Below are 27,225 nucleotides of genomic sequence, written 5' to 3' on the forward strand. Positions count from 1 at the left end.
ACTTTTTTTTAGTAATGTGAAGAACAGTCATACTGCAGCAGGATTTTACGTCTGAGGTCCTTTTGCAGAGAGGTTTGTTTTTTTCTTTTTCAGGTTATGGGCTTTGGATTGTACCTGATGGATGGAAGTGTTAGTAACATCTATAAGCTGGATGCAAAGAAAAGGATAAATTTAGCCAAGATAGACAAGTTCTTTAAGGTTGGTTAAGATGTGATCTTAATATGTGATTTTAAAGGTTAATTCCCTATGCAACTTAAATATAAAATCTTTCACTAAAATTTGTGTTTAATAATTTATCTAATCTGATTTATTCCCTGTGTACAGCAGTTGCAGGTTGTCCCACTGTTTGGTGACATGCAGATTGAACTTGCAAGATACATTAAGACAAGTGCCCATTATGAGGAAAATAAATCCAGGTAAGGGGGAGAAGGAAACAAAGCAGGGAGCATCTGGGCTGGGGAAAATCAGAGCCTTGGAGTATATTTTCATAACCATCTGTTAGTCTGTGGGTCTGTGGTAGTTACTTTATTAGGATTTTCACTTTGGTCTACTTTTGATGCAGGTATTTTGCTATTAATATACTTCACATAATAGGTAAAACTAAATTAAAAAGTTGTTTGAAGACCTTTCTATGCTGCTGAGCTCATTCTTGCATCTGTAACATTTCTTATCACCTGGGTTGGAGGAAATTAATTCTATCTTACGCTAATTTGATTTTTATTTTTTCCTTTAAATATGAAACTTTCTTTAAAAGAAATGAAGGATTTTACTAAGCAAGGTGAGCAGTAGTAGTGCATGGGTAAATAGGCATGTGTATATTGTATGTGGAGCAGCAACTCGGCTTGTCTCCTTTTTTTTTTTTTTTTTCTGGCTAGGTGTGCAGCACAGCAAAATGGCTGGAAAATGCAGCTAGTTTTTACATAAATGGTTCCATGTTTTATGATTATTGCTTTGTTTTAGTGAACATTTCCATGCTCCTCCAAGACCTTCCCTCCATGCAGTTACATGAATTTAGAATGTAGTGCTTCGCATTTTAATTCCTGCAGAAAAAAAACCACGTAACCTGCATGTAATTGCTAAGAGAAAATGAATAGCAGTGGGCCTACTGAGCTACTAAAAATATGAGGCTACTTAACATGACATTCTTGGTAGCATGTCTTTTGTGTCCTTCTTGATAACATGTTGATAGCATTTAATAATGCCTTTTTTTTATAGCTGGGAGCATACTGTAGGGTCCTGATAGTGGCAAGAATAACAAAAAACAATCTCAAGGTAGCTAGATGTATCTTGCAGCCTATACCTATACTTCTGCCCTGCCTTTCAATACTTTTCAGTCCTGTCCCTAAGTATATGCTCCTGAACAGAGATGCTGGATGTATTTCATAGCAGCAGCCTTTAAAAATACAGAAAAGAAAAAAGTTTTTTTTTAAGATTTGGAAGAAGTGCTGTTTGAACTCAGAAGGGCAATCCATCACTAATAGATTGTGCAAGATCAGAGGTAGAGGTGTGAGGAGAGGAACAGTCTCAAATAGAGGAGAGGGAAGATTTTTTTTTTTTTTTTTTTTTTTTTAAAAAGTCATGCATTGTGGTTTGTTCTTTGCAGTATCACTTGTACTGTTTATTGCCTAAACTGATTTGAGTGGGTTTTTTTTGTTGTCTGAAACAGATGGACATGCACATCTTCCAGCAGCAGTCCCCAGTACAATATATGTGAGCAGATGATCCAAATCAGAGATGACCATATGCGTTTCATATCAGAACTGGCTCGTTACAGCAACAGTGAGGTGTGTGGGATTAGAGCTATTCATGCAAATTTCATGTCACTGACTAACAGTTTTTGTTAAGTATCTGAAGAGCTAGGTAGATGACAAAGCTTGATCACCTGAATTAAGAAAAGCTAGCTGCAGGGCTAGTACTCAGTCTTTTAATGATATTTATACTATTTAAATTTAAAATAATAATGATACATCATACAAACTGCAGTATTCTTCTGCTTATCTATCTACCTAGGATAGATATCCTAGAACTTTTGGCATGTGTCTTTTGGAATAGGTTGTTTAGCCCTTACTCCAAATGGGTGTTGGTAGCAGTTTAAATGAAAGTAAAAGTTAAGAGATTAGTTTTAAAAAAAAAAAAAGAAATGCACATGTATACATGTATAGAACCTATAACATATATATAATATATATAATTAGTATCTTGAATTCATATGCAACAATATTTTGGTGATTAGGGATACCATGCCAGTGGTTTCCATCACTTAACCAAAATCTGTGAAGTTTAACTATGTGAGTCTGCAGAAGAAAAAGCTAATATTAATGTAGGTTTTGGTACATCATGCTGTTTTAATGGTTAAAAGAAATCTCTATAGAAATTTGGCTATGGATGCTGGATACAGCCTGTTCTGATATGAGTTTGATTTTTTTTTTTTTGTTTAATAATGTTCTAGGTGGTGACTGGGTCTGGTCGACAGGAAGCTCAAAAAACAGACGCGGAGTATCGGAAGCTCTTTGATCTCTCCCTCCAAGGCCTGCAGCTTCTCTCCCAGTGGAGTGCACATGTTATGGAAGTGGTATGTTATCTGGGGAATAAAAACAGATGAAAAAGAGGTGTCTTGGTGAGGTTGGACAGGCTTTGCGTTAATGGAATTAAAAATGTATGTTGTGTTTTGTTCCCTTAATTCCCCTCTGCCTTCTTCCTTTGCTTCTTTTCTCTTCCTTCTCCAAACTGCATTCTCAGAGGAAGGCACATGAAGTTCTCAGAGGCTAGGAGTAATGTTGCTGCTTTAAAGATCCAGTGGCATGTACAATCTCATACAACATTCAACATGTTACATGTTGGATAAGTGATCACTTGTGACCCTTCACCAGATGTTTTTATGTTGCTCATTACATACATTTCATAGACTAAGACTTCATTATTTTCCTCTAAATATTGTTTAAAATTATGTTCTGGTAGAAATATCCATACCAACATGCAGTCACACAGGAGGTGACAGAACAGCTTCAACTGGCTATGTTTGGACATCATCACTTAGTAAATTGAAGGTCTTAACTAAAAACAAAAAAATGAATTGAAAAGTTCCCATTGGCTTTAGATTAGACTTTTAGTTAAAAGGAAAGTAAGTGTGGGGAAAAGAAAATTTGAGAGGAAATAAGGGAGGGAAAATAAAGAACCTGCAGAGTTGTTTCTCTTTATTTTAAGAATTTATTTTAAAAACAGATGCCAGTTAGAAAAGTGACTATGTTTTTTCCGGTAAGAAACTGCTTAAGGCAGAAATTGAAGATGATGATGCAGGAGTCCTTTTTGTGCTGCAGACACTTAGATGTCTTGCATGTCTTACCTGCACCAAAGCATGTTCTTAGAAGAGTTGAAACAGATGATGTATTGTATGAGAAGAGAGACTGGCCTCTCCTCCACCTCTGATGTCTGAGGGACCATCGAGCATTTTGCACTGTGCGGTCACAGTGAGCATAGCTAGGGACCAAGTTTTCTTTTCTCTTCTGTATTTTTCACTGCCTCTTTGAAAAGCCAGTAGGTGAGTCACACATTTTCCTGTATTATCCTATTCCTATTTAAATCAACAGTATTTTATGGCGAAAATCTTGTTCCCTTTTTCTCCTTCTTAAGAGAGGTTACTGTCATCTATTTCTGGCCTCTGCAACTCCCAGACTTGCTCCCTTTATTTCTATCACTGCAAATTGCTGCATTTAGGCTCTCTCTTCACAGTGACAATTTTCCCATTTTATTATCTTTCTGTAGAAATTATATTTTATTATAGCTCTGTAGAAAGTCTCCCATTCTTAGCTCTGTTTTTATCGTCCCAATTCCAGAACAAACTTTCTCTGAGGACTGCAGCAGCGGGGGTGGGGGTGGGTTTGCCTATTGTCACTGCTTTTTTTTTGTCTTTCTGGTTTGTATGGATTCCCTTAAGTACTTCTGGAGCCCCCAACATAAGAAAGACATGGACCAGTTGGAGAAGGTCCAGAGGAACGCCACAAAGATGATAAAAGGGCTGGAGCACCTTTCCTATGAGGACAAGCTGAGAGAGTTGGAGCTGTTCAGCCTGGAGAAGAGGAGGCTCCAGGGAGACCTTATAGTGGTCTTCCAGTGCCTCAAGGGGGCCTACAAGAAAGATGGGGAGAGGCTGTTCAGTAGGGCCTGTTGTGACAGGACAAGGGGTAATGGTTTTAAAACAGAGAGAGGTAGATTTAGATTGGATATTAGGAAAAAAATTTTACAATGAGGGTTGTAGAACACTGGAACAGGTTGCCCAGAGAGGTGGTGGAAGCCCCATCCCTGGAAACATTCAAGGCCAGGTTGGATGAGGCTCTCAGCAACCTGATCTAGTCAGGGATGTCCCTGCTCCTTGCAGGGGGGGTTGGACTAGATGCCCTTTGCAGGTCCCTTCCAACTCTAACCATTCTATGATTCTATACTTCTCATCTAAGTTCATGTTCACCTTCTGCCTGTCCTCCTACTGAGAATTTATTCTGATCTGGAGTATCCTACTTATTTACTTGTCTTCTGCATTCACTGAGTATTCATGAACCTTGTTACATGCATCATGTTCAGATAAAAAGTTTCAGCATACATTTAATGTCCAACTTAACCCTGTGAACTTAATGCCGCCAAAATGCTTCATCTTTATTTGATAATTTCCCCAGTGTCCTCTTTGTAGTGCTTAGGTTGCATAGTGCGATGCTCTTCTTTGCCATACGTAAATTGCTGCAAATATTAATCCGTTATAGTAGGCAAATTTTATATTGCTCTATAATCTGTAAATTTATGCAAAGATAATATCAACCAGACCTTACTGCTCTCTGAACTCAAACTGTGAGAAAATTGTGTCTGAATGTGACTAGGATTTTTCACTGGATGTCCCCTGATGGATATTAGGTCAGCCTGACACTGGTCAGGAATGTTTTGAGCTGTGTTTTCAGTGACTGAAAAGACAGTATTTAGAGAAATGCATGCTGTGCAGATGATATTGTCACAGATAATACGGCTATTTCCACACATCTAAGCCTAGCAAACATTAAAAAACACCCAAAACCATAGTTTCCCAGTTGTCTATGTGAATATATGGCCACGTCGGAAGCTCCTGGTTTTGTGTGTGGGTGTGATGGATTTTTTTGTTATGCTCTGAGGTCTCTCTGTTTCTTGTGCTTGAAGTGGAGAAGAAACTTTTGCCCATGCTAGCATTTACTCAATAAAAAATACTCTGAAGTGCATTACCTGCTGAATGTGAATTGCATTTTTTGAGCTAATACAGGATCTCTGGCCTTTGAGAAAATTTGTTAGACAAATTATTGTCTGGCGTTTCCATGAGATAGTAGTTTCAGAATTTATGCAGGTTCTGAGAATAGTACCAAATATTCTTTTTCAGATATTCTTGAAAACACTGGAGTATTTCTTAAAGTATGTTATTTGTGTCCAGCTATGTTTTGTGTTTCTCAGGCCTTTTTTTTTTTTTTTTCTCTCCCCATCTTTCCCTATTCTGCTGTGTGAACTGCAGTATTCGTGGAAGCTGGTACACCCAACTGACAAATATTCTAATAAAGATTGTCCTGATAATGCGGAAGAGTATGAAAGAGCAACAAGATACAATTATACCAGTGAGGAGAAGTTTGCTTTGGTTGAGGTAAGATAAATATTTTTTAAAGGGATTTTCCAAAGATTAATTCTGTACAAAGGAGAACATTCTCTATAAGCATTTGCTGTATGCAGTGCAGAAAGACAGCATGCCCTGCGTTAACTCTGAAACAGTTTGTTTTCCTCCGTTCCAGCTGTAGGAGAAGCATACGAAAAATATCCTTTGTCTTTTGGAAGTTGTTAGTTCCCTTTTTATCATTTTCTGTATTTAAAAAAGGCTTTTTTGAACAATTATACAAACAGAATAAGAAAAATACACATTTCCTTTTTTTTGCAGGTGATAGCCATGATCAAAGGTCTTCAGGTTCTGATGGGAAGGATGGAAAGTGTTTTCAATCATGCCATTCGCCATACCATTTATGCAGCTCTTCAAGACTTTGCCCAGGTCACACTTAGAGAGCCATTAAGACAAGCCATTAAAAAGAAGAAAAATGTCATTCAGAGGTAGCATTCTTGTTTTCATCTTCTCTGTATTTTTTCCCCCAAATCTTATTAAATTTGTTCCAGAATTGCACAGCTGTTAAATTTTGCCTCTTTAAGTCTGTACTCCCCAGCTAGTCTGTCTGCTATTCAAGGTTTGCTTTCTTGAATATGTACTGGAAGCTGAAGAAGTCTGAAATCTGGAGTCAAAAATGAGTGACTGCAAACATGGGGTTACTTATGGTTACCACAGGAAGCCTTGTGTTGCCTGTAGTTAATTTTTATTTTAAGGAAAGATGAGTACTGTAATATTGAAAACAAGACTAGTGTTTTTATTTTGAAGAAAGATGTTACTGTCCACCTTCCTTATGATTCCAGTGTTTCCTCTCCTTGTACCTAATGTTTACATCTCACCCCACAGTCTTATCTCTGCCCTCTTAACATCCTGCCCTCTTTCTCAGCTTCTGCTGCTTTTGGCTTATTAGTCTTACACTTCTCTTCCAAGTGCTCTGTCTGCCCACACTGACTGGTGGCATTTCCAGACCTTATTTTTTGTCCCTAATTGTTTCTTTTTAATCTTGACTTGTTTGCCATTTGTTTACTACCACATTTCCTTACAAAGCTCTTAGAGGTGAAAGTCCTTGGCTCATGAGGCTGTCGCTAAATGCTCTGACTGCCACAAAAATACCATCATAAGCTAAAAAAAAAGCAAATTACTCCAAATTACCAAGTTTTCAGAGAGACTCTTTTTGTCCTAGGAACTTTCATGAAATAGGGAACTATTACCTTCATACCTGCTTGGATCTGGAAGGCGACATGTGCTTGATCATTCAGCACACCACAGGATATGGCAGGCTGTTTCTGACTAGTATCAGAAGTCCAGTTCACTATTTGGAGTTAAAAGTATGAGACTGCATAAATTCCAGCTGAATTCTGGAGTTTTGCTGGAAACAGGAATTACACTGTTTCTTTTCATTTCAAGCCTGAATTGCCTCTCTTAGTTTGGTTAATAATCTGCTTCGATTTGATTGAATAATCTACTTTTTGTGGTTTAGGGGAACAAAATGGCCTGATGCGCTTGCTAAGGATCCCAGAGGTCTTGACAAGTGCCTTTTGTCTCTGGTGAACCAGTTTCAGAGGTCAACTTTCTTCTGACAGAGAAGGGCTCTGGACTATCCTTTTTGATAAACAGTGCAGAGCGATTGTTTCATGGATGTGGCACTCTTGACATTGTTGGTGAAATCATTTGCAGTTGCTCTGAGTTAGCCTGAGCTCCTGAAAGCTTTGCAAAGTTTCTGTGCTTGTGGAAGAGGGCTTAAAAAAGTAAAACGATCTCCTCAATGCACTTGGGTGCATGCCGGTCTTGAAGTAGTGTGAATTGTGTTCAGTGTTTTGCAGGCCATCAGAAAGACAGTCTGTGACTGGGAAGCTGGTCACGAGCCGTTCAATGACCCAGCTCTAAGGGGAGAGAAGGACCCCAAAAGTGGTTTTGACATCAAGGTCCCAAGGCGTGCAGTGGGACCTTCCAGCACTCAGGTATTTTCCTGTCTGGTGGTTGTGATATCTGTCCACATTTATTGCATGAAATGTTTCATCTCTGGCCTGAACTATTTAAAAATTAGAGTTGTTTGTTTTTTTAATGTTCAAAATCTACTCCGATTAGATTTATATTTACAAAATTATATTAACTTAACCAAAATCCTCTGTCTGAGTTACTGTGACTTTCTACTCTGATGCATAATTTTTCCAAGTGTTCAGTTTCTTTAATTTGAGTTACTGGGAAGACGTATTTTCTCTTTGAGCTTCTAATGTTATTTAAATAATATTTTGGAACTATTTCAGTTCTTTCTTGACTGAATCATGTATTTAGTATGGCTAGTGAATTTTTTAAAATTAAATTCCATTATTCAATAGATATCTATGTAGTTTTAAAATATATTTAAAATATAAATTATTGCCTTTAAAATATGGGAGAGTATTCAACTTCTGACAAGATCCCTCTTACTCCTCAGTAATGAATGATAAGACCGGTCCCTAAAATCTATTTAACCTGCTGCTGCCGCTAAAACAAGAGATATTTCAAGTGTGTTTCCTGTGATAGTCACTGAAATATCATGCAGATGCTCGTTCTTGTCACCTCCATATAATTCTCTTTGTAATTTTCTTTGTGAATTTGTTTGGGGAGTGTATGGTCTGGTATGCATAGCTCAACTGAGAAAATGAGGTCCTGAGCACTTGGGGTGAAAAATAGAAGGGAACTGTGGTTTGTAAATAGAATATTTTAATCTATGGGGAAGAGAGCATGTATGGTAATAAAAAGTTGCTTAACTTGTGCTAAGATGGGTTTAATAAAGATTTTGGTCTGGGAATTTGAAAAAAAGTTTTGATTTCTAATTTTCTGAGTGGAAAAAAAATTAAATATCACCACCAGTGGGCTTCTCCTGTGCTTGATATGTTTAGGGGCTTTGTTTCACTGGCTGCAACAGGCTGTTTAGAGTGCATAGTTCTGTCTGCTTTTTCTGCTCTTGGGCTGGCACACTTGTCTGTCTCGGCTGTCAGGAGGAAGGGAGGTCAAATATATTGATTTTTAGATAGATTTTTCTCAGTTTCATGCAGTTCTAAAATGGCTACATATGAATTGGTAATACTTGGAAATCTTTGCAAAATCATTTGAGAAGCTAATGGCTCTCTGAGCATCCTCTGAAATGAAGGGGAACTTTTCCCTTTGCTTGAGGGAGCATTGGATTGCAGTGATTATTATGAACGAAGAAACCTTTCTGTACGTTCTCCTCTGCATGCTTACTGTGCTGCTTTTCATTTTTAACAAACTAACACATTTTCTCTGCTTCTGTTTCCCCTTCCTTATTTACCCATGTGTTTTTATTAACGGATTCTCTCTCCCCTGCCTGCCCCTATCTGTTGGTTTTTAGCTCTACATGGTTCGCACTATGACAGAGTCCTTAAACTCTGCTGAGCTGTTGAAGCAGCTCAAGTCTCTGGGATTGGAAAAGCTATTGCATGTGACACACAAGTTTCTGAGGCAGTCCTACAACTATCCGCCTCTTTTAAACTTTGGTGGTAAGACATTACTTATTACTTCTACTTTTGTGGTGATGTGAACTGTTCCACTGCAAATGGCCTGCTGCTCGGTGTCAGTGGAGGTGCCCTAGGCATGGGTAGGCATTTGTGCCGGTGCGTAGGCTAGCGTTGCATCTGTTCTCTCGCCTGAAAGGCTTTTACCCACACAGTGCCAGTTTTCAATTTGAAGTGGAGCAGTCGCTTACTGATAGTAATTCTCCGTGTTGCTCAACTAATATACCATGTGTATTCTCCTTTTTCCTCCCCCTTTCCACCACAATTGTTTCCTTTAATGATACAGCTTTACATGGTGAGAACTATGTTAGAGTCCCTCATTGCTGACAAAAGTGGTTCCAAGAAAACCTTGAGAAGTAGCCTTGAGGGGCCCACCATATTGGACATAGAAAAATTCCATCGCGAGTCTTTCTTCTACACTCATTTGATAAATTTCAGTGGTAAGATATGTAGATGATCAGTGTCCAGCTTAGCATGTCCTAACACCTCTAACACGACCTGGAAAATGTTTCCGATTGCCTAAGCCAACTTATTTTTGGTTTATTTATCAAAAGCCTTGGTCTGTCCAAACTCTTTCTGAGATGTGATATTCAGTATTGTGGTGGGATTTTGATTTTGACTTGTTATACATTTGTTTATAATGCGTTGAATTTCATATTGTTACCTCCCTTTTCTATTTTTTCATGTATGTATTTCTATAAACAAGGGACAGATACACCTATACACATTGAAATTTTAAAAAGGAAGTCGTTTTTGTGTTTTGGGCTTTTGGGGGTTTTTCAGTTTTGCTTTACGTACAGAGGAAACAAATTCTCTGTTGTGGTAAATTTGATGTCATTTCACTACTCTTACTATTCAGTTAATTGTAATCGGAAACATACTGTCCTAAAGAATTCACCTACTGACATTGAATGTATCTAGTCTTTGTCATCACCATGCTGTGTTGTCTTTTGTTTTTGTTTTGCTGCTGGAGTCTTTTACCCTCAGAGATGGGGGAGCCTGTTAATGTCAGTCATAATGCTACTGGGGAAAAGCACTTCAAAAGGTCTTCAGAAGATCTTAATGTAGAGAGTTCATTCCCATTTTGGTTCTTAAGCCTTCTGCAAAAGGAGGCTTGTGCCAAGTGTTTTCTGGAGAGGTGGGAAGCACCCCTCTGCGTCTTTGACAGCAGCCTTAGAAACTTTTTGTTTTAATCCCTCCTTCATGTGTCTGTCTGTCATTTCCTGCCCATCTAATCAACAGGAATGTGTGGAGCAATTCTGTCCTCCAGAGGGAGAGATGGTACTGGTAGATCCAGTACAATTTTGTCTCCTTCACCTGCTGCTTCCCAAATTCAGTGTATGGCTTTCTTAGTCCCTAACTGAGAAATTAAACTAGAAATCCCCCTTTCCTGGTGTACCTAGTTTTTCTGTTTAACTGGTAGTCTGGTCCACTTTCACGCTTTTTTTTCTGTAATAAGACACCACTTTGGGGGCCAACGTGAAGTTCAGAACTCTTTGAAAAAGTCATGGGCTTTACATTTTGAATTTGATTTTAAAATTTGGCTTATGTATAGCTCTAGTGACTCACGCTTGCCTTTTTGTTTCACATTGCATCATCAGAATCACAGTTGTATTGTTCTTAATGTATTTCTATAAGAAGTGTAATTCTTCCTTATTTATTCTGAAAGAAACCCTGCAGCAATGCTGTGATCTGTCCCAGCTGTGGTTCAGGGAATTCTTCCTAGAGCTGACCATGGGCAGAAGAATCCAGTTTCCCATTGAGATGTCCATGCCTTGGATTCTGACGGACCATATTTTGGAGACCAAAGAGGCATCAATGATGGAGTAAGTCCTACTTGTGCTCTTCAGTTGAATGATTGTTCTTAATGATTGTTGCTGCATATTATAGTGTTACTGTTTTAATTGGTTTTAACAAGCAGTCGCTGAGAAGGTGTTCTAAACCTTCATATGATTTTCCTCTTAAATTTGCTGATTTCCAGAGTTTCAGAGTTTTAATTTTGAAGTGAGTAATTGAAATAAGAAACCTTTTCATATAAGTATCATTGCAACAGCCATATGTGTTGTTCCCTGAGTGAGTTCTCCTTACTCCTTGAAGATGTCAAATACAATGCACAGTGGTAGAAGCATAGTTCCATTCTGATGGAAAACTACATCTAGAAAACAAGTTTCAGACTGCAAACTTATCTATACAAATTCTTGAACTAACAAAAGACTTCTTAAAAGGAGACAGTGTGATTCTTTATATATAAAACTTAAACAAAAAAAAGATCCTATTTGCATGAATCACATGTAGATTACAGTATTGACTGGCTTATAACATATTGACTGCTCTGTACTGAAGAATCATAATTTCTATAAGCAAGTAACTCTTTCTTTTTAATTCTTTCTTATTCAGGTATGTTCTGTATTCTTTGGACCTTTATAACGACAGTGCTCATTATGCGCTTACTAAATTTAAGAAGCAGTTCCTCTATGATGAGATTGAGGCAGAGGTAAAGTAACCTTACCTACTGGAGAAAAATAGTCTCTATCTGAATGTGATAATTAAGCTAAAGGCGAAGACCTATTATAAGAGATTCAGAAGGGATGGAGATAATAAACAAACTGAGAAGAAACACCAGAAGATGGGTAACTGGTTAGGTAATATGTTGTGAAGAAACCTGTAGACCTGTGCAAAACACCTTATGTTAATCCTGATGACAGAATGTCATCTTTTCTTGTGCTGGGAAACTTGGATGTGTTAACCTTTAAAATTATGTTTGATAAACAGTGGGAAGTCTTGAATAAGCCCCCCTCTTTTAAGTATCTCTAAACACTCAAATTTTTTTTCCCTCTAAAGGTAAACCTATGTTTTGACCAATTTGTCTACAAGCTGGCAGACCAAATATTTGCATACTACAAGGCAATGGCTGGCAGGTAGCTATTCCAGTAGTGAGAACTTTTATTCATGCATTTCTGCTCTGCTGTCTCATATACTTTAAGCATTTTCTTCCTTTCTTAATAGCTTGCTTCTGGATAAACGATTACGTTCAGAATGCAAGAATCAGGGAGCGACCATTCAGTTGCTACAGTCCAACCGCTACGAGACACTGTTGAAACAGAGACATGTCCAAGTGAGTTAACTCGTACTCTGTTGTGTTCAGGCTGCTTGGCAATTTTCCAATAGTGTTGATTTATGTGGGTATATAAAACACTTTCTGTGCCTTATGTTCTCTCACCTAAGTTGCGTAACTGATGTTTGAGATCAGCTTTTTGGTCACATGAAGGAGTAAATTAAGAAAAAAAAAAATCAAAAGGTCCCGTTTTAATGAAAATATCTGTTGCAGTTAAGAAAACACAAGCCATATAGGGATGTCACGTGTGGTAGTGTTGTCTTCCTAGTAATCTTTCAATATGTTCTCAGCACAATGTCATAGAAGCATAAAATGCTGATATAAATACTTAAATGTAAATGCAATATGTGATTTTACTTCTTTTTGTGAGAGTTGGGATGTAAATTGTAGTACCTCGTTTGTTAATGAATTTATAAATTTTGTCCGTCTGCTTTGTTTCTGTGTGTTTGGAATGCAAGTTCACCATGTGAGAGTCTGTTAATCTGTGGAGTCTCATAGTCCTTGTACAGCTTTCAGTTCAAAACTTCATAGCATTATTTTCTTTAGCTTCTTGGTAGGTCAATAGACCTGAACCGCCTGATCACTCAGCGAATTTCAGCAGCCATGTACAGGTCAATGGAACTGGCTATCGGTCGATTTGAAAGTGAGGATTTGACTTCCATTGTGGTGAGTGTTGTGTTGCAGTTTTGCCAGAGCACTAACTTTGCAGTTGGGGTTTAGACCTAGTTTTGTTTTGTTTTAATTTAATTTATTTGAATTTAATTTAATTTTTATTTCTTTTATTTACATTGAGAATAAAGTTTTCCCTAGCTTTGCTAGAAGTCCTCTGGGTATTCTTTCAGCAAATAGTTTGTGCAGTCACTCCTGAAAGGAGAAGAGGCTGAATGAATAACAGGCAAACTTGTTTTTTCCTAAACCTTAGTTAAATATATATAAATGGGAAATAATGTAAGCAGTCTTATTAGAAAAACAATGAAACTTTTCCCTCTGAGTTTTGTTTCAATTTTTCTGTAAGTGTGAAATCATACAACGCTACTGTTGAAGTTTGTCTGGTTTACTAAGTCTAGATTGACAAAACCTCTTACCAGAGAAGCAGCTTAGTCTTGCAAAAGTCATTCTTTTAGTCACCTTCAGCTACATCATAAATTATACTGGCAAATCCTCTGTTACCATTGTAGTATATTGTGGACTTTATTAATTCTGATGTGCTATGATTTTTTTTGACCCCATGCCTTAACCTGCATCTCTGTTCAAAAAGTGCTTTAGCCTGACCAGATGCAGTACTCTGGAGTATGGTGCCATACGTGGGACTGTGCAAGTCCCAGTCCTGTTCAGACAGAGAATCTTGTTCTTTCCTTGCCTAGAAAAAAATAAACATGCTTCAACCAGGGGCTTTGAGAGCAAGGTGTAAGCATCACCTGTAGAGAAGCCCTATACTAGGAGCTGTAGGAAACAAGGAAAATGAGCATTCTTGTGATTTAAGTTTTTGTAAATGCCCACTTCTGTCCATGCTTTATAATAAAAATAAATATAAATATAATAACTAAAAATAAAACCTAAGATAAATTGCAGACCAAAACAAAACAGCCTTGTGCCTGGTAGAATCAAAATTAGTTTACTTACTCAGGCAGCTTGGTTTTGTAGCATGACAAAAATAGTTGGTTTTTTTTTGCGGAGGAACAAGATCTGACGTGTGCCTGTAGAAGAAGAGCATCTGTGCAATATTGAAATGTCTTTTTGAGTTAGTTTCTGATTAAAATGCTAACCCCCAAATTTTATTTCCAGATGGCATGAATTTGACAAGTAAATATTCAGTCAACAAGAAAAATATCAGACCCATACAGTTCTGTTGGAATGAAAAAAAAAATATAATTAAAAGTTGTGCAAGAAAGTTAACCATTGGTCTGTCTATAATAAGTTTTTTCCCAGTGAGATTTTGTCACGCAGTTACTACCTTGGTTTAATTTCATTCTTTACTGAAGATAAATCAAATACTGAGGCCATAGAGCCCTTTGACTTTTCAGGGCGTGGTGTTATAACCTTTGAATTATTGAAATGTAGTTTTTCTTTGTTATGTGCCGGATTTTCATAGTGGCTAGGTGAACAGAAACTGTTGATGGTGTGTTTCTTAGGTCACAGGTTCTTACCCCTTCTTGAGTTAGAAAGTAGCAGGGCTAAGGTGTTGTCCCTCCACTATGCTCCTTTTTGTTTGTTTTATGTAAAACAATTTCTGATGGAAACTGCTTGGTTCCCTCAGTGAGAAACTAATAGTAATAGCTTGAATAATCAGTAATTTCTGCTGTTTTTCAAGCTAAATAAATTAAATGAAGGTAGTTAAAAGACTGAGCTGGTTTTTTTTTTCCATTCAATTGGACTCAATACTGTAATAACAGTCATTGTGGTTCTTTTTCTTTTCCCTTAAAGTAACTGTTACTCACTGGTTTTAAAATCTTTTGAAACACGGAGCAATTGAATCTGACAGCACCGTATGGGAAGATGACTAGTAGTTTGAGGCACAGCAAAACAAAGCTACTGGACATTCCTTCACTAGGTCATTGTACAACAATCTTTAAAGCAGTGCTTGGTTGGGTTTTTTTGTAGTGAGAGGTTTTGTTCTTTGTGTTTGATGTTTTCAGTATCTGATGTCAGAGATGGATTTATTTTATTTTATTTTATTTTGTGTTATTTTATTTTAAAGAGAGTGCCAGAAACCATACTAGGAATTTCTTGTCAAGAGGAGAAAGATCAGGAAAGGCAGTGGTCATATACAGTCGTGTAGTCTGCAGCTAGTGATTTTGTGGATACCTTCACAACGTTTGTAAATGTCTGGTCTTTCATTGCATCTTAGTACATTCTTCCATGAGAAGGGTTTATGGTAAATAGAATCATAGAATAGCTTGGGTTGGAAGGGACATTTAAAGGTCGTCTAGTCCAACCCCCCTGCAAGGAGCAGGGACATTTCCAACTAGATTAGGTTGCTCAGAGCCTCATCCAACGTAGCCTTGAACGTTTCCAGGGATGGGACATCCACCACCTCTCTGGGCAACCTGTGCCAGTGTTCCACCACCTGTTCCAGTATTCCACCAGGAATGTTATCCCTGCCAGTACTACTACAAAAGTTAGTTCACCAGTTGCCCTAATTAGCAGAAATTACTTTGTGATCACTTGTAAAGTAGGAAATGCAGAAGATGCTTCTTGGTCTATGTCTGACCCCATTTAAATGTTGGAGTTTTAACTTTTCCTCAGTAGAAGAAGAGTTGGCACAGATCTGTGTTTGAGACCCATCTGCAGTGTAGACTGATTTTAATGAATACCCTTAAAGTCTCAGAGGGTTTTGGTGGAAGATAGTTACAAAACAATCCCAAGAGCACTGATTCTTTCCAGCTTTTTTCATTAAAGTAAGAGACTAAGGGAGAGTCAATTGTTCCTTTTGACTTCTTTACAGTCTGTTATTCGATTAAGGTTATTTATGTACTCTGTTGAGCTTCTCCACTTCATTAAATGCACTGCACACTTTCTTTCCTCTTTTTTTTTTTGTAGGAGCTGGACGGCTTAATAGAGATAAACAAAATGACTCACAAGCTTCTGAGTAGATATATGACCTTGGACAGCTTTGATGCCATGTTCAGAGAAGCCAATCACAATGTGTCAGCCCCTTATGGAAGAATCACTCTTCATGTCTTTTGGGAACTCAATTACGATTTCCTTCCGAACTACTGCTACAACGGATCCACTAACAGGTTAGTGCGGCAGCCTTTTGTTTGCAGCAGTTCCTCTACCACCCTTCTGCAACTTCTTTCCTAGCAAATGCTGACGAGTCCATCTCCATTTACTTAGTGTGTTTTCCACTTCTAATGCTTTACTTGAAATGAAGCAGCATGAGTCATTTTACCAAGTACTGTCAGATGTATGAAAGCCTGTTATTTGTCCACAATAGAAGTCAAATGTAATTGCAGCATCCAGATTCTGACATTTTAGCGACTTAGCTATGTTATGGTGAAAAATAACATGTATCCAAAAATACTGCAAAGTGCGCATCAGGAAGATATTTTGGTAAACAAGACCCTCAACTGTGAAATTATAGAAATAAAATTGTATTCCTGATTCTGCATTAATATGAAGAGTTCAGTGTTTATTGCAACTACAGTTGCAGCCTTTAAGGAGAGTGAGTAATAGAAATAGAAGGAGAAATGATATAAAGTTTGAATGAGTGGAAGGCGCAGTGCTTGGGACTTCACATTTCTAGGCTTCCTGCTTGTGTGCTGGTTTTAGGATTTGTGTTGCTTTTAGCCTTTACTCAGGTTTTGGTTAAAGCACTGTGAAGTGACAGTAAAGTGATATTGAATATTGAGCTGTAGGGAGAGGAAGAAGCCTGTTCTCATCTTTCACTGTCTCCTTGGAGAGCTTTCCCTGTCTGACATGCTCCATGATGGTTATGTTGCATTTTAGATCCAAGATTCTCTCTGGAAAAAGAAAAAAAGAAAAAAAAAAAAGAGTGTTTTTTGTGGTTACGTTTTAGCCAAGAAACTTCTGTTAGATGAATCTGTTTGCACAGGAGAGTTGAATGTAGTTCCAAGGAAGCTACTGTGCAGTTGATACATCTGGAGATCAACACTGGAATATTCAGTGTGATGTATTAAGAATCATGTAAGCTTAATATTAAAAGAAAATATTGATGAAATGCTGATCCCGCACCTGTCAGCTTTAATGAAGGACATTCAGTAGCTCGTACAACAATTCAGTCTGTGTTCATCCTGGCTGCAGACCAGAGCGCTTGGGAAGCGAGTGTGGAATGCCAAAGGACAGGAGCAGGATCCCGTGGGAGTGTTGCTCGTCTGTTTAAAAACTGTATGCACAAATTTAGTTAGGCCTCAAACTTGTTGGGTAATTAATTCAGGATAATTAATTTAAGAGATGATAAAGGGAGCCAGATCTTAGGCAGTATGTATACCATGTATCCAATTTCATCACAGAATTGCTTTTGTTTCAGTCAAAAACAACAGTGTGGAGAGAATTAATGGGTGCGTGTTGCACATGCTCTGTGGTGCCCACTGATACTTTTGCTGGGAGAGTGAACGGGGAGTTTCTAAACCTTTTGTAGTTCTTAAGCACATCCATTATGTCTATTGCTGCCTTATTGTTAACATGAATTTTAAATTGTTGAGCTCTCTGCTTTTAACTGTACAGGGCGAATAAAGTGAGGAGCTCTATGAGAGCTGCTAGTTTAATTCTTGATTCTTGATATACCTATCTTGCATGAAAGCTGTGTGTAAACGAGGGAAGAAAAGTAACAACAGAAGGCTGGAATAAAGAGAAATAAGGATGATGAAAAGCAGAGAGGTTGCTTGGTGGTGAAGAGTTGGAGGTAGAGCTCCCAGGAAGTGTGTAATACCAGGGGCTTGCCTTTTATTGATTTGATCACAGCCTAGGTGTAAGGGTCCTTCTGTTAAAGTTAGTGTTTTGGTCAGATTAACTGGTACCCAGTACCTTTTGAAGCTCTTTTTCCAAGAATGCTTGAATGTGGTGATTTCAGACATTTGTAAAAGAGTTCAGTTGTTTAGAAACCCTGCGGGTTTGATTCAAAGGCTAAGGTGATTCACGCAGAAGTATTGAAACATTTTGCATGTTTAATTGTTTGGGACTTAGTAATTTTTCGTATCTGATAATGTACTGAGATTAAACAGTGAGGCTGATATGAAAAGATTTAGCAATTTAATAATTGCAGTTGCTAGTTTTCTGAAATTTACCCTCATTAGTGCTGGCCAGCTGCGCAGCTGTGTCCAGACTCGGCTGCAACAGTTTGTGGAGAAGAAATGGGGAGATGAGCAAGGGGACCTCTGCGGATGGGCATTAGCAATGAAATCCAAGGGTGTTTTTAATCTGCTTGTTGTTGATCGGGAAAGAAAGAGAGCAAACTTTAGGATAATGGCATGAGCATATGAACTGCAGGTGAGGTCAAAGCCCTCTCTAGTCCAGTGTCTTAACGCCGGCAGTAGCCATGCAGATGCCAAGTATGAAGGCATCCGGTAACTTTTCTCCCAGGAAATATGTTGGCCTCTAGCAACTATCAGGTGTTTCTGTAAAACAAAAATGATGGGATGTTACTGCATTTCTAGCCCTTTACTGGATTTTTTTTTTCCCATTCCTTTGTCCAGTCTTTTTTTTTAAAGCTACATGAGTTTATGGCATTCGTGACATGGTGTAGTGACGGGTCTGCACTGAAGCTGTGTGCTGCATGAAAAAGTATCTCTTTTAGTTTGTTTTCAAGCCATTGCCTGCCAGTTCTTATACTGAAAGTGACCATTAACAACTGTTTCCCACTTGTCTTATCTCTGCTGCCCTCTCTCACATTGGCCCTCAGTTGTGTGTTTCACCAAGCCAAAGGTCTTTCCACCCCAAGAATCTTTGTCATGCTTATGCCTGTGTCTGTATTTTTTTTTCATTCCCCTGTATCTTTCTGGAGTTTAAAGGACCAAGGCTGGTCAGAGGATTCAAATGACACAAGGACAACTTCCAGATTTTTGTTCTTTGTTCTGTTTCTGCTATCTGTAGTGTTCCTTTTTCTGCCTTATTTTCTTCACTAATTCTAAGCTGGTCTTTTCCTTCTGTGGTAGCATGTTTTGTGTTCAGGGCTAACAGAAGAGCAAGTGTAAGACAGCCTAGACATTTATTTGGATTGAGGATTTTCTGTGCTTTCTTGACACAAATGATACAAGCTTCTGGAGACAGTAGTCAGACTTGTAGCTCCGTCTCCTCTCAACACATTATCCAAATCTGTATTCTCTGCTAAAAATTCATGTGTATAGCACCCTTCCAAATGCAGGATGACATGTTTCTGGGGATACAGATTTGTCACAGAATGAACAAAAAGACCAGCTTTTTATTTTTCAGTCTTCCTGCCTGCCTCCCCCTTCCTTTCGCAAGCTCTCTGTCTCTCTTGTACTGCTTTTGAGACCAATTTTCACAAGAGAACAGCTGTGTCTTCTTGTCTTGCATATACTCGGTGATAATCACTGTTCAGAAAAATTTTCATCCGTTTCAGACACTGCTGGAGTAAACATGAAAAGCAGCACTGGCAGTGAAATCCGCCAGGTTTCTGCTACAAAGAGCCAAATGGTGCGGGGTTATACGCTCATGCAAAGTAGGGATGGCTGTAGTCAACTAGCTTCCCCCACCTAAAAGAAACAACCAAACAAAAAAAAAGTCTTTCTGCCAAATGGAAAGGTGATAGCGTTGGAGTGGCAGATATCTGTTACTCTCTCATGCTCTGTTTCGTCTGCTGTTTCCTCACACTTCAGCTTGTAGCCTCCTGTTCTCTCTGTCTTGACGTTCATGTTCAAGAAGGGTGACTTAGATCTAGCATTCAGTAAGAGAGGAAGTGTAGGACTTCCCTTAGATGTAGTAGACAGGACAAACTAATTTGAGAAGGCTGGAAGTTAAAAGTGTTCATGCCAATTAGACAGGGAAGTACAGAGGGACACTTTCAGTATGAGCTGGGAGGGAGGATTGTGATACCTTATTACTTTTGAGGTGAAGCTCAGGAAGTTTCTGGATGAGGTTGTGTAATCTGGTGCCTGCAGTAGCAAGGCAGCAGGCTCCTTGACCAAAGTGGTCTCTTTTGGATTTCCCTTTATTTTCTTAAATAGATAATGATAATTAGAATCCTAGAATCACTTAAGTTAGTTAGTGAAGTGCTCACTACTTTCGTGATAGGTATCATAGAAACACCAATATGAAATGATTTGATCCCTAAAATACTTTGGGACTCCTGTTGTCCTTTAGCAATCCCAGTTGCAAAGCTTTGGTAAGCCAGCAGGCTTTTCATCTGCTTAACCTACTTTGACTGCTTACAACCTGCGGTGATTAAAATGGATAAATTGCTGTGAGATCATCAACACTGATTAAAAATTAAAACAACTGATTATCTTGGAGCATGCCAAAACCTGCATCCAACAGTATCAGAGGGAAAGTAAAAATTTGCCTAGCTTTAGGATTGGTATTCAAAGAGCTTCAGTCCTTCAAAGAGAGGTTTCTGTTTCTTGGAGGAGGAGCAGGAGGAAGTCAACCAGCAGGATGTCAAAAAAGAAACACACATTGACAAAGTTTGAAGAATAGCAGATGATGCTGAAGTCTAAAGGTTTCTATATAGCCTTTAATTTAGGGGAAAGAAATCTCTAATATTTACCTGAATGATGTATTAGGATTAGTCACTCCTAGAACGATGCACTCTCTTTAGCCTCTTGCATGGTCAGTACTTGGCCATAGTCCCTCCATAAGATACCAAGTGACTGTATCTCTTGCTCCTCCTTCCTTTTCTTAACCTCTTTCTTCTGCTCTTGGCATCTTTCACCCGAGAAAGTATAGAATGTGTGCTTGCTTCAAGTCTTTAAGAAAGCTTTAAACTATTTTGCTACTGCTATAAAACATTAGAGATGGAGAAACCCCTGAGAATGCAGAGGAGCGCTGGGGAACACAGAAGAGTTACTTGTGTTTGTACACAGCTAGTGAAACTTAGGGACTGTGTCTCGGAAGTATTTCTCCAGTATTTGGTTGCTGAGGCTGTGATTTCTTCTCAATCCAAATACAGTCTGACTGGTTTGTTTCCAGGCACCGATGACACGGTAATTCAAATATATTTGTAATACCTTTTTGAAAAGACTAAAAATTATGGTTACAGCTTCCAGAATCATGGAGTGCACCTACACTTACATTCTGAAACACTCTTTTTCTTGGGAGGATTTTAATTTAGCGATAAAAAAATCAGCTCTTGCCCAATACGTGTGCATGCTGAAACCCAGACTTATTTCAAAAGACATGGTGTGTCTTTTGATTTCTTTCATTTTAGAGTTCTTCTTAGGGCTTGAAAATGGATGTCAGTTTAAAAAGGAATAGGACTTGGAGAGAAAAAAGGGGGAACAGAGTAATCTCTGGGACTGTCATATGTTGCAGATTACTTTGAATTCCATCAAATGTTTACAACATCTCTGGTAAACTCGTTAATGAAGTATCTGTGCAGGGAACAGATTCAAGTAATCTCAAGAGGATATTTTCAGTTGCTGTGTAAGTGAGAAGGGGAAAACTTGTAAACTGAGGAAATGTAAATTAAATTTAAATTGTATGTAGAGAGAGTATCAAAAATTATACGCATAAATGATCTTTCTTTCCTAAAAAGCTCTAAATGCAAGCACTTTCTGGACTTCAGCAAGTACAAGTACTTTTGGAAAGACAGGGCTAAAATGCATATGAAGAAGTAGCTGACACTGTGGATATACCTATTTTTGAGCAGGTAAAAAAATACAGAAGTATGGAGTAAACATGACCTGAAGTTATAGATTCTCACAAGAGTGATTCAGATTATTCAGAAATAAAACACAGTAAAAATAATTGTAAGCACATGGTGCAATTTATACATCTTTGGGTGAAATAGTTTTTGATTACCATGACTGGTTTTGTTTTTAGCTAGAAAATGGATATATTAAAAATAGAATTTGTGTCCTTTCTAGGAAAGATTATTAATGAATCATTTATTTTGTGTGTTGATTAAATCAAATGTATTTTAAACAAAACCAGATCAAGATACAATTGTATTTTGTGATATTATAATGTACTGAAAACTTCCTTTTGTGAAACCTTTTCCTAGATGTATTTATTTTACTCAGCCGTCACTCAGAACAGCCTGATCTGACACAAACATTTGTTGTATGCTTTTTAAATAGCTGGTTTTCCTCTCCCCTGTGTATATATGGCTTTGCACCATTTACCAATAAATCTTCTTTATCAAGTTAAAAAATAAAGTGGCCATCTAATGCGTAAACACACGCACCAATAATTTTGCTCAGTTTACTAAAGTTAAGCAAAATCAGGATTGTAGTAGATGTTGATTAACTTCTTGCTGCACGAAAACTGTAGTGCTGCAAAATGTGCGTTACACAGTTAACCGACAACATCGGGGAGTAGGTCTGTAGGGCTTCCTCAGGAGAGGACTCGTGTCTGCAGAGTTCTGCCCAAGCACCATCTTCAGATTCTGGAGCCCTCATTTTGGAGTGGGCTGTTTGATCCTATCTTTTGCAGTGCTCCATATTTTTGTAGTTATCTTGTCATTCTCTTAAAATATACAAAGGTAAAGCTGTTCACTAAACGTGTTTTGTATTGGTATATGCTCACACTGAAGTATGATTAAACTTTTGAAATATTGATCTTGCTACAAGGATTATACCTTTCTTGCTAACTTTTTTACAAGGTATTAGCCTAAAGTGTTTCTCCTGCTGTGAGATTCTTTGGGAGTAAAAGCTCCAAAACATTAAATACAAAGGTGGTGTTCTTCTTTCAAGGTGTAGTTCCTTCTCAAGGACTTAAATTTTGGAAGCATAAGGAACTTCCTCACTGTCTGTGAGAGGCTATTGCTACTTCGTTGTTCCTCCTTTTTTTGCTAGACTGGCTAGAGTGAAGGTGAGAAATATTTAGGGACCCTGCGCCGCAGTGGAAGAGCAGGGTCCCAGTACGTGATGGAGAAGTGCACTGTGGTTTGTGTGTAGGCTTTTGGGCAATGCAGGCTGTCTTGGACTGAAAGGCTACCAGTCTGGCTTAGATTTTATATGTAGACAAAAGCAGTATTACACAGGGTAAGGTGCATTAGGTGCACGCCTACTAACCTGAGTATAATTAATGAATTATTTATTTTGTTTTTATAGATTTGTTCGAACCGTGCTACCATTTTCTCAGGAGTTTCAGAGAGATAAGCAGCCTAATGCACAGCCGCAGTATCTTTATGGATCAAAGGTTGGATTTAATTCCCTTTGTATTTATTGTTTGCTAATGTTTAAAGGTATCTTTTTTAATTATAGGATTTATGGAATATGAAAGTTATTAAAAATGGACTCAAATACATTTTATGAATATTTTAAATTCAACGTACGCTTTTTTTTTCAGACTTTGCTGTAAGCTCACCATATGTTTCAGCCAAAGTGCAAGTGCTTAGTCTGATGGTTAGTCTTACATGACGTAACTAAAAATAAGATCTTTTCTCAACCACCTTACATTGCACAGTTGCTTATAGTGGCAGAGCAGACTCAAATAAAAGATTAATTAGTCATCTGGTAAAGTGAGAACAAGAGCCCATCTTGGGTGCAGCTGCTCCCTTGTTGCACTGATGAAGACTGTGGTGGCAGGAGGAAAGGGAACAGATAGGAAAAACTGCTTCAGATGTTATCTGACTTAAAAGGAATATAGATTCTGGCGGTCCTAAACTAGCAGATACCAAATTGCTTAAATTATTTCCCCCAAAAAATGTAGCATTTATCTGGCATCTTCGACCCAAGGACCTCAAAGTTGTTGTGATGAACTTGGCCTTCTGGCCATCTCATCTCCTATATTAGCATTATCTTTCTTGCTTTGCATTTTGCATTGTTTTCCTGAGTATCAGGGAGGAAAAATGAAAGTATTAAAAAGATCAATAAAAATATAAGGATCACATTAGAGGCTTGTTGACGAAAAAGAAAAAGTTTTAAAAATTATGAACTCAATTATCCTTGTAATTCATACAAGTGCACTTTAAGTGTCATTTTCATGTCTAGCTACTTTCATTATCTAGCTCCTACTTAAACATGAGCATAATTAGTCCTTGTCTTACTGTTACTTTCTGCACATCATATCCTAGTTATATGGTGCAATCTCTGTGAGGTGATTTGCCCAGCAAGCTGGTTTTTGAGAGCTGAAGAGATAGATCAGAAGTTACAAATTTCATTCCTAATATATCTGCTGCATTTGTAAAACTTTCATGCTTTTAAAATGCAAAGGAGGTGTAAAAGGATTCACAGGTCCTTAATGTGAAATGTAACAGCTGATTGTCTGGTACTGTGAATAGTGTTTTATATAATTGTTCTCCAACAGGGAACAGAAAATTATAGGAAAATAGGATTTTCTTACATTAGAATTATTGTGTTCCTTACTATTTTAGGAATTCAACAGATGTAGTGTAAAGAGCAAAAACATCACTGAATTTAGTAGGGATTGCTAACGTAATTTTTATAAGTGATGATGCAGTGGGGTGAGTGACAGAGGATTAACTGAGGAACCCTTTTTTATTTGTCAGGTTACATTATTAAAATTAGTTTAGTAATCTTTACTCTGAGTGCTATACATTTTCAGAAATCTGATTTTTTTTTTTTTTCCCTATATGAGCAGGAGCAATCAAGGGGGTTCTTAGATGCTTTTCTGGAGCACATTTCATAACTAGATATGCCTATATTCCTGACTCTCTGTAGTTTAACATTTTTACAAAAGTATATTTTTATTCTTGAATCGAATGTATTTTGGAATTGAGAATCTCTGAATGGAATTTTAGGAGGACATTTCTACCGTATATAGAAAGTGACATAGTAATTCTTATGTGATAGAGGTTACACATTCTAGCGTGTGATACAATTGCAGGATATTATTCTATGTATTATATAGCTAGGCTTGTCACAGAGCACATCCTTGTTTGTGTCCTTTAACGGTTATATTGTTGAATTGCCTCCTGACTGGATAATAGAGGAGTATGGAGTAGCTATGTATTTTTATTTTATTGTCTTCTTTACAAGACAATAAAGTCTTCTTAAACTACTAAAGATATTCAGGTAAGCACTTTGTATTGATCATATAGCCAAGGAATATTTTTTTTTTCATTTTCTTTATTGGACTTTTTTATTGTTACTTGGTTTGGAGTTTTGGGGTTTTTCGGGAGGTTGGATTTTTGGGGGTTTTTCAGCAATCCGTGGTGTTTATTTAGGTCAAGACAAAGGCATTGTGGTTTCTTGTGTATACGTATGCTCATACAAGCATATATTGGACTGTAATGGCTAAACACTTTCTGTGCAGAAGCTTTGCACAAGCAATGTCCTTGCTTAGGGGTAATTAAAGAAATTAATAGTTTTGATCTCAAAGGATTCACATATTCTCAGATATTTCTAAATGGATCAAAGCATTTGATCTATATTAATGTGTATTGATGCTCAGCATGGACAGTTGTGTCACATCCCCCATTGCATCTAAAGTTTTCTGAGTGATATCTTAATCCAGTTAGCAAAACACAAACCCACGGATACAATTTACTTGTCCTGGCTGACATGAGAGCAGAGCTGTCAGGTGGGAAGGAGCCAACCTGCAAAAGCTTGTCAGCCTTTTAAGTGAGCTGGAGCATTTTAAAAGTTCATTGAGCATGGTCACTGAAATCCCTTTACTCAGATTAAGTGTGTGTAGGATTAATGAAGTGAGTTGAAGGTTGAAATTTGGCAACGTGGACTGGATGCATAAAATACTTAATAATGTAAATGTAAGAAAGAGTCTCTTCTGGGGATTTGAAACAAACTTTGCATGTTAATGAAGTACCTGGGTTTATAGAGGTTGTGTTGACCAGAATTTAAGAGCTTCCTTTCTGGCTTATACAACATTTTCCAAAGATTTTCCTGTTTGCAGATGCTAACTCAATTTATTTTGTGAAAAAGAGTCCTTTGGAAAACACTTCTCAGTGTGAATATAATGTTTTTTATCTACTGCTGGTGCACAAATAAACATCAGTTTGCACTGTGTTGCATCTTAGTTGTCAGTTCTTATTTTTAGCTATGTCATATAAGACTAACCATCAGACTAAGCACTTGCCCCTTACTAGACCAATGTTAAAACTGGACTATTAAAACACAGAATTGTGAGAATCATAGAACAATTTAGGTTGGAAGGGACCTTTAAAGGCCATCTAGTCCAACCCCACTGCAAGGACCAGGGACATCCACAACCAGATTAGGTTGCTCAGAGCCTCATCCAACCTGGCCTTGAATGCTTCCAGGGATGGGGCACCCACCACCTCTCTGGGCAACCTGTTCCACTACCCTCATTGTAAAAAATGTTTTCCTTATGTCTAATCTAAATCTATCCTCTTTTAGTTTAAAACCATTACCCCTTGTCCTATTGCAACAGACCTTGGCAAAAAGTTTGTCCCCATCTCTCTTGTAAGCCCCCTTTAGGTACTAGAAGGCTGTTACAAGGTCTCCCCGGAGCCTTCTCTTCTCCAGCCTGAACAACCCCAAGTCTCTCAGTCTGAATGAATCTGTACCAAAACCTTCTGAGCAAAAGACAGAGAATCTTGTAGCTCTGTGAGTTTATGATGACATGAGTTCTTAAAGCTAGTGCAGAAGTCCTGAAATGACACTCCTTATGCATTGCTCATTTGCAGTGGGTGTGAGGTGATCCATGCTCTTGAGATTATATGTTTATCGAAGTAATGCATGATAAACTTCTTAGGTGGAATGGATTTATAGTTAGATAAGGTAAATCCCATTCCTGGGAACACTTCTGTTGTAGCTCCTTGCCTTCTCAGTTGGATATATAGGTGTGTCTTTATATGTGTGTGTTTGTGTATAAATAACAAAATTCAGTAGGTGAATTGCCTCAAAACTCCTTTAAGTTTGAACTGCTCCTTATTCTCAGCATGGTAGATACATATATGTATAACATATAAATGCATGTAAGTGTATATATTGGACTGCCCTAAAACCCACATAAAGAAACAGAGATGCAGAGAAATAAACAGATTTTCAAGGGCCCAGGATCTTGACAGAGATGAGAATATATGTCTCTTGGCTCCATGCCTTTGACATTAAAATAATCTTTTATCTCTTTTATGAAATCCTAGTCAGAGAAGTGTTACTGTTTAATTTGATTACATTTTTTTATCTCCCCCCTACCCGGCTGCCCCTTTTTGGCCATAAACTTGTAGCATTGGCTTCATGCTCTGAGGAGAGTTTTCCAGCATTTGTTTAATGAAACACCTTCATTTGAAACAGCAGTAAACTGTTGTCATCTTCACAGTTTATTTAAGACTGGTGTGTATGACAAAGTAAAACACGTGTCAGCTGGAGGAAATGCTATGTAAAGGGTAGGGAACACATTATTGCTAACACAGCACA

The 27,225-nt window shown here is 37.9% G+C and overlaps 1 protein-coding gene across 1 annotated transcript in view; it reads left to right on the top strand.

The window, feature by feature from the left end:
* CYFIP1 (cytoplasmic FMR1 interacting protein 1) overlaps positions 1-27,225 on the top strand; it is a 78,197-nt gene that overhangs the window by 24,697 nt on the left and 26,275 nt on the right. The window contains exons 9-23 of the mRNA XM_086768899.1: positions 94-198; positions 325-416; positions 1,667-1,784; positions 2,450-2,572; positions 5,519-5,644; positions 5,933-6,099; positions 7,464-7,611; positions 9,455-9,608; positions 10,838-10,994; positions 11,566-11,662; positions 12,010-12,086; positions 12,175-12,283; positions 12,830-12,949; positions 15,824-16,023; positions 22,975-23,062. Coding sequence (XP_086625025.1) covers positions 94-198; positions 325-416; positions 1,667-1,784; positions 2,450-2,572; positions 5,519-5,644; positions 5,933-6,099; positions 7,464-7,611; positions 9,455-9,608; positions 10,838-10,994; positions 11,566-11,662; positions 12,010-12,086; positions 12,175-12,283; positions 12,830-12,949; positions 15,824-16,023; positions 22,975-23,062 — 1,881 coding nt within the window. The remainder of the gene's footprint in view (positions 1-93; positions 199-324; positions 417-1,666; positions 1,785-2,449; positions 2,573-5,518; positions 5,645-5,932; positions 6,100-7,463; positions 7,612-9,454; positions 9,609-10,837; positions 10,995-11,565; positions 11,663-12,009; positions 12,087-12,174; positions 12,284-12,829; positions 12,950-15,823; positions 16,024-22,974; positions 23,063-27,225) is intronic.

Source organism: Chlamydotis macqueenii, chromosome 1 (genome assembly GCF_036417535.1).
Source record: "Chlamydotis macqueenii isolate bChlMac1 chromosome 1, bChlMac1.mat, whole genome shotgun sequence".
Lineage (NCBI taxonomy): Eukaryota > Metazoa > Chordata > Aves > Otidiformes > Otididae > Chlamydotis > Chlamydotis macqueenii.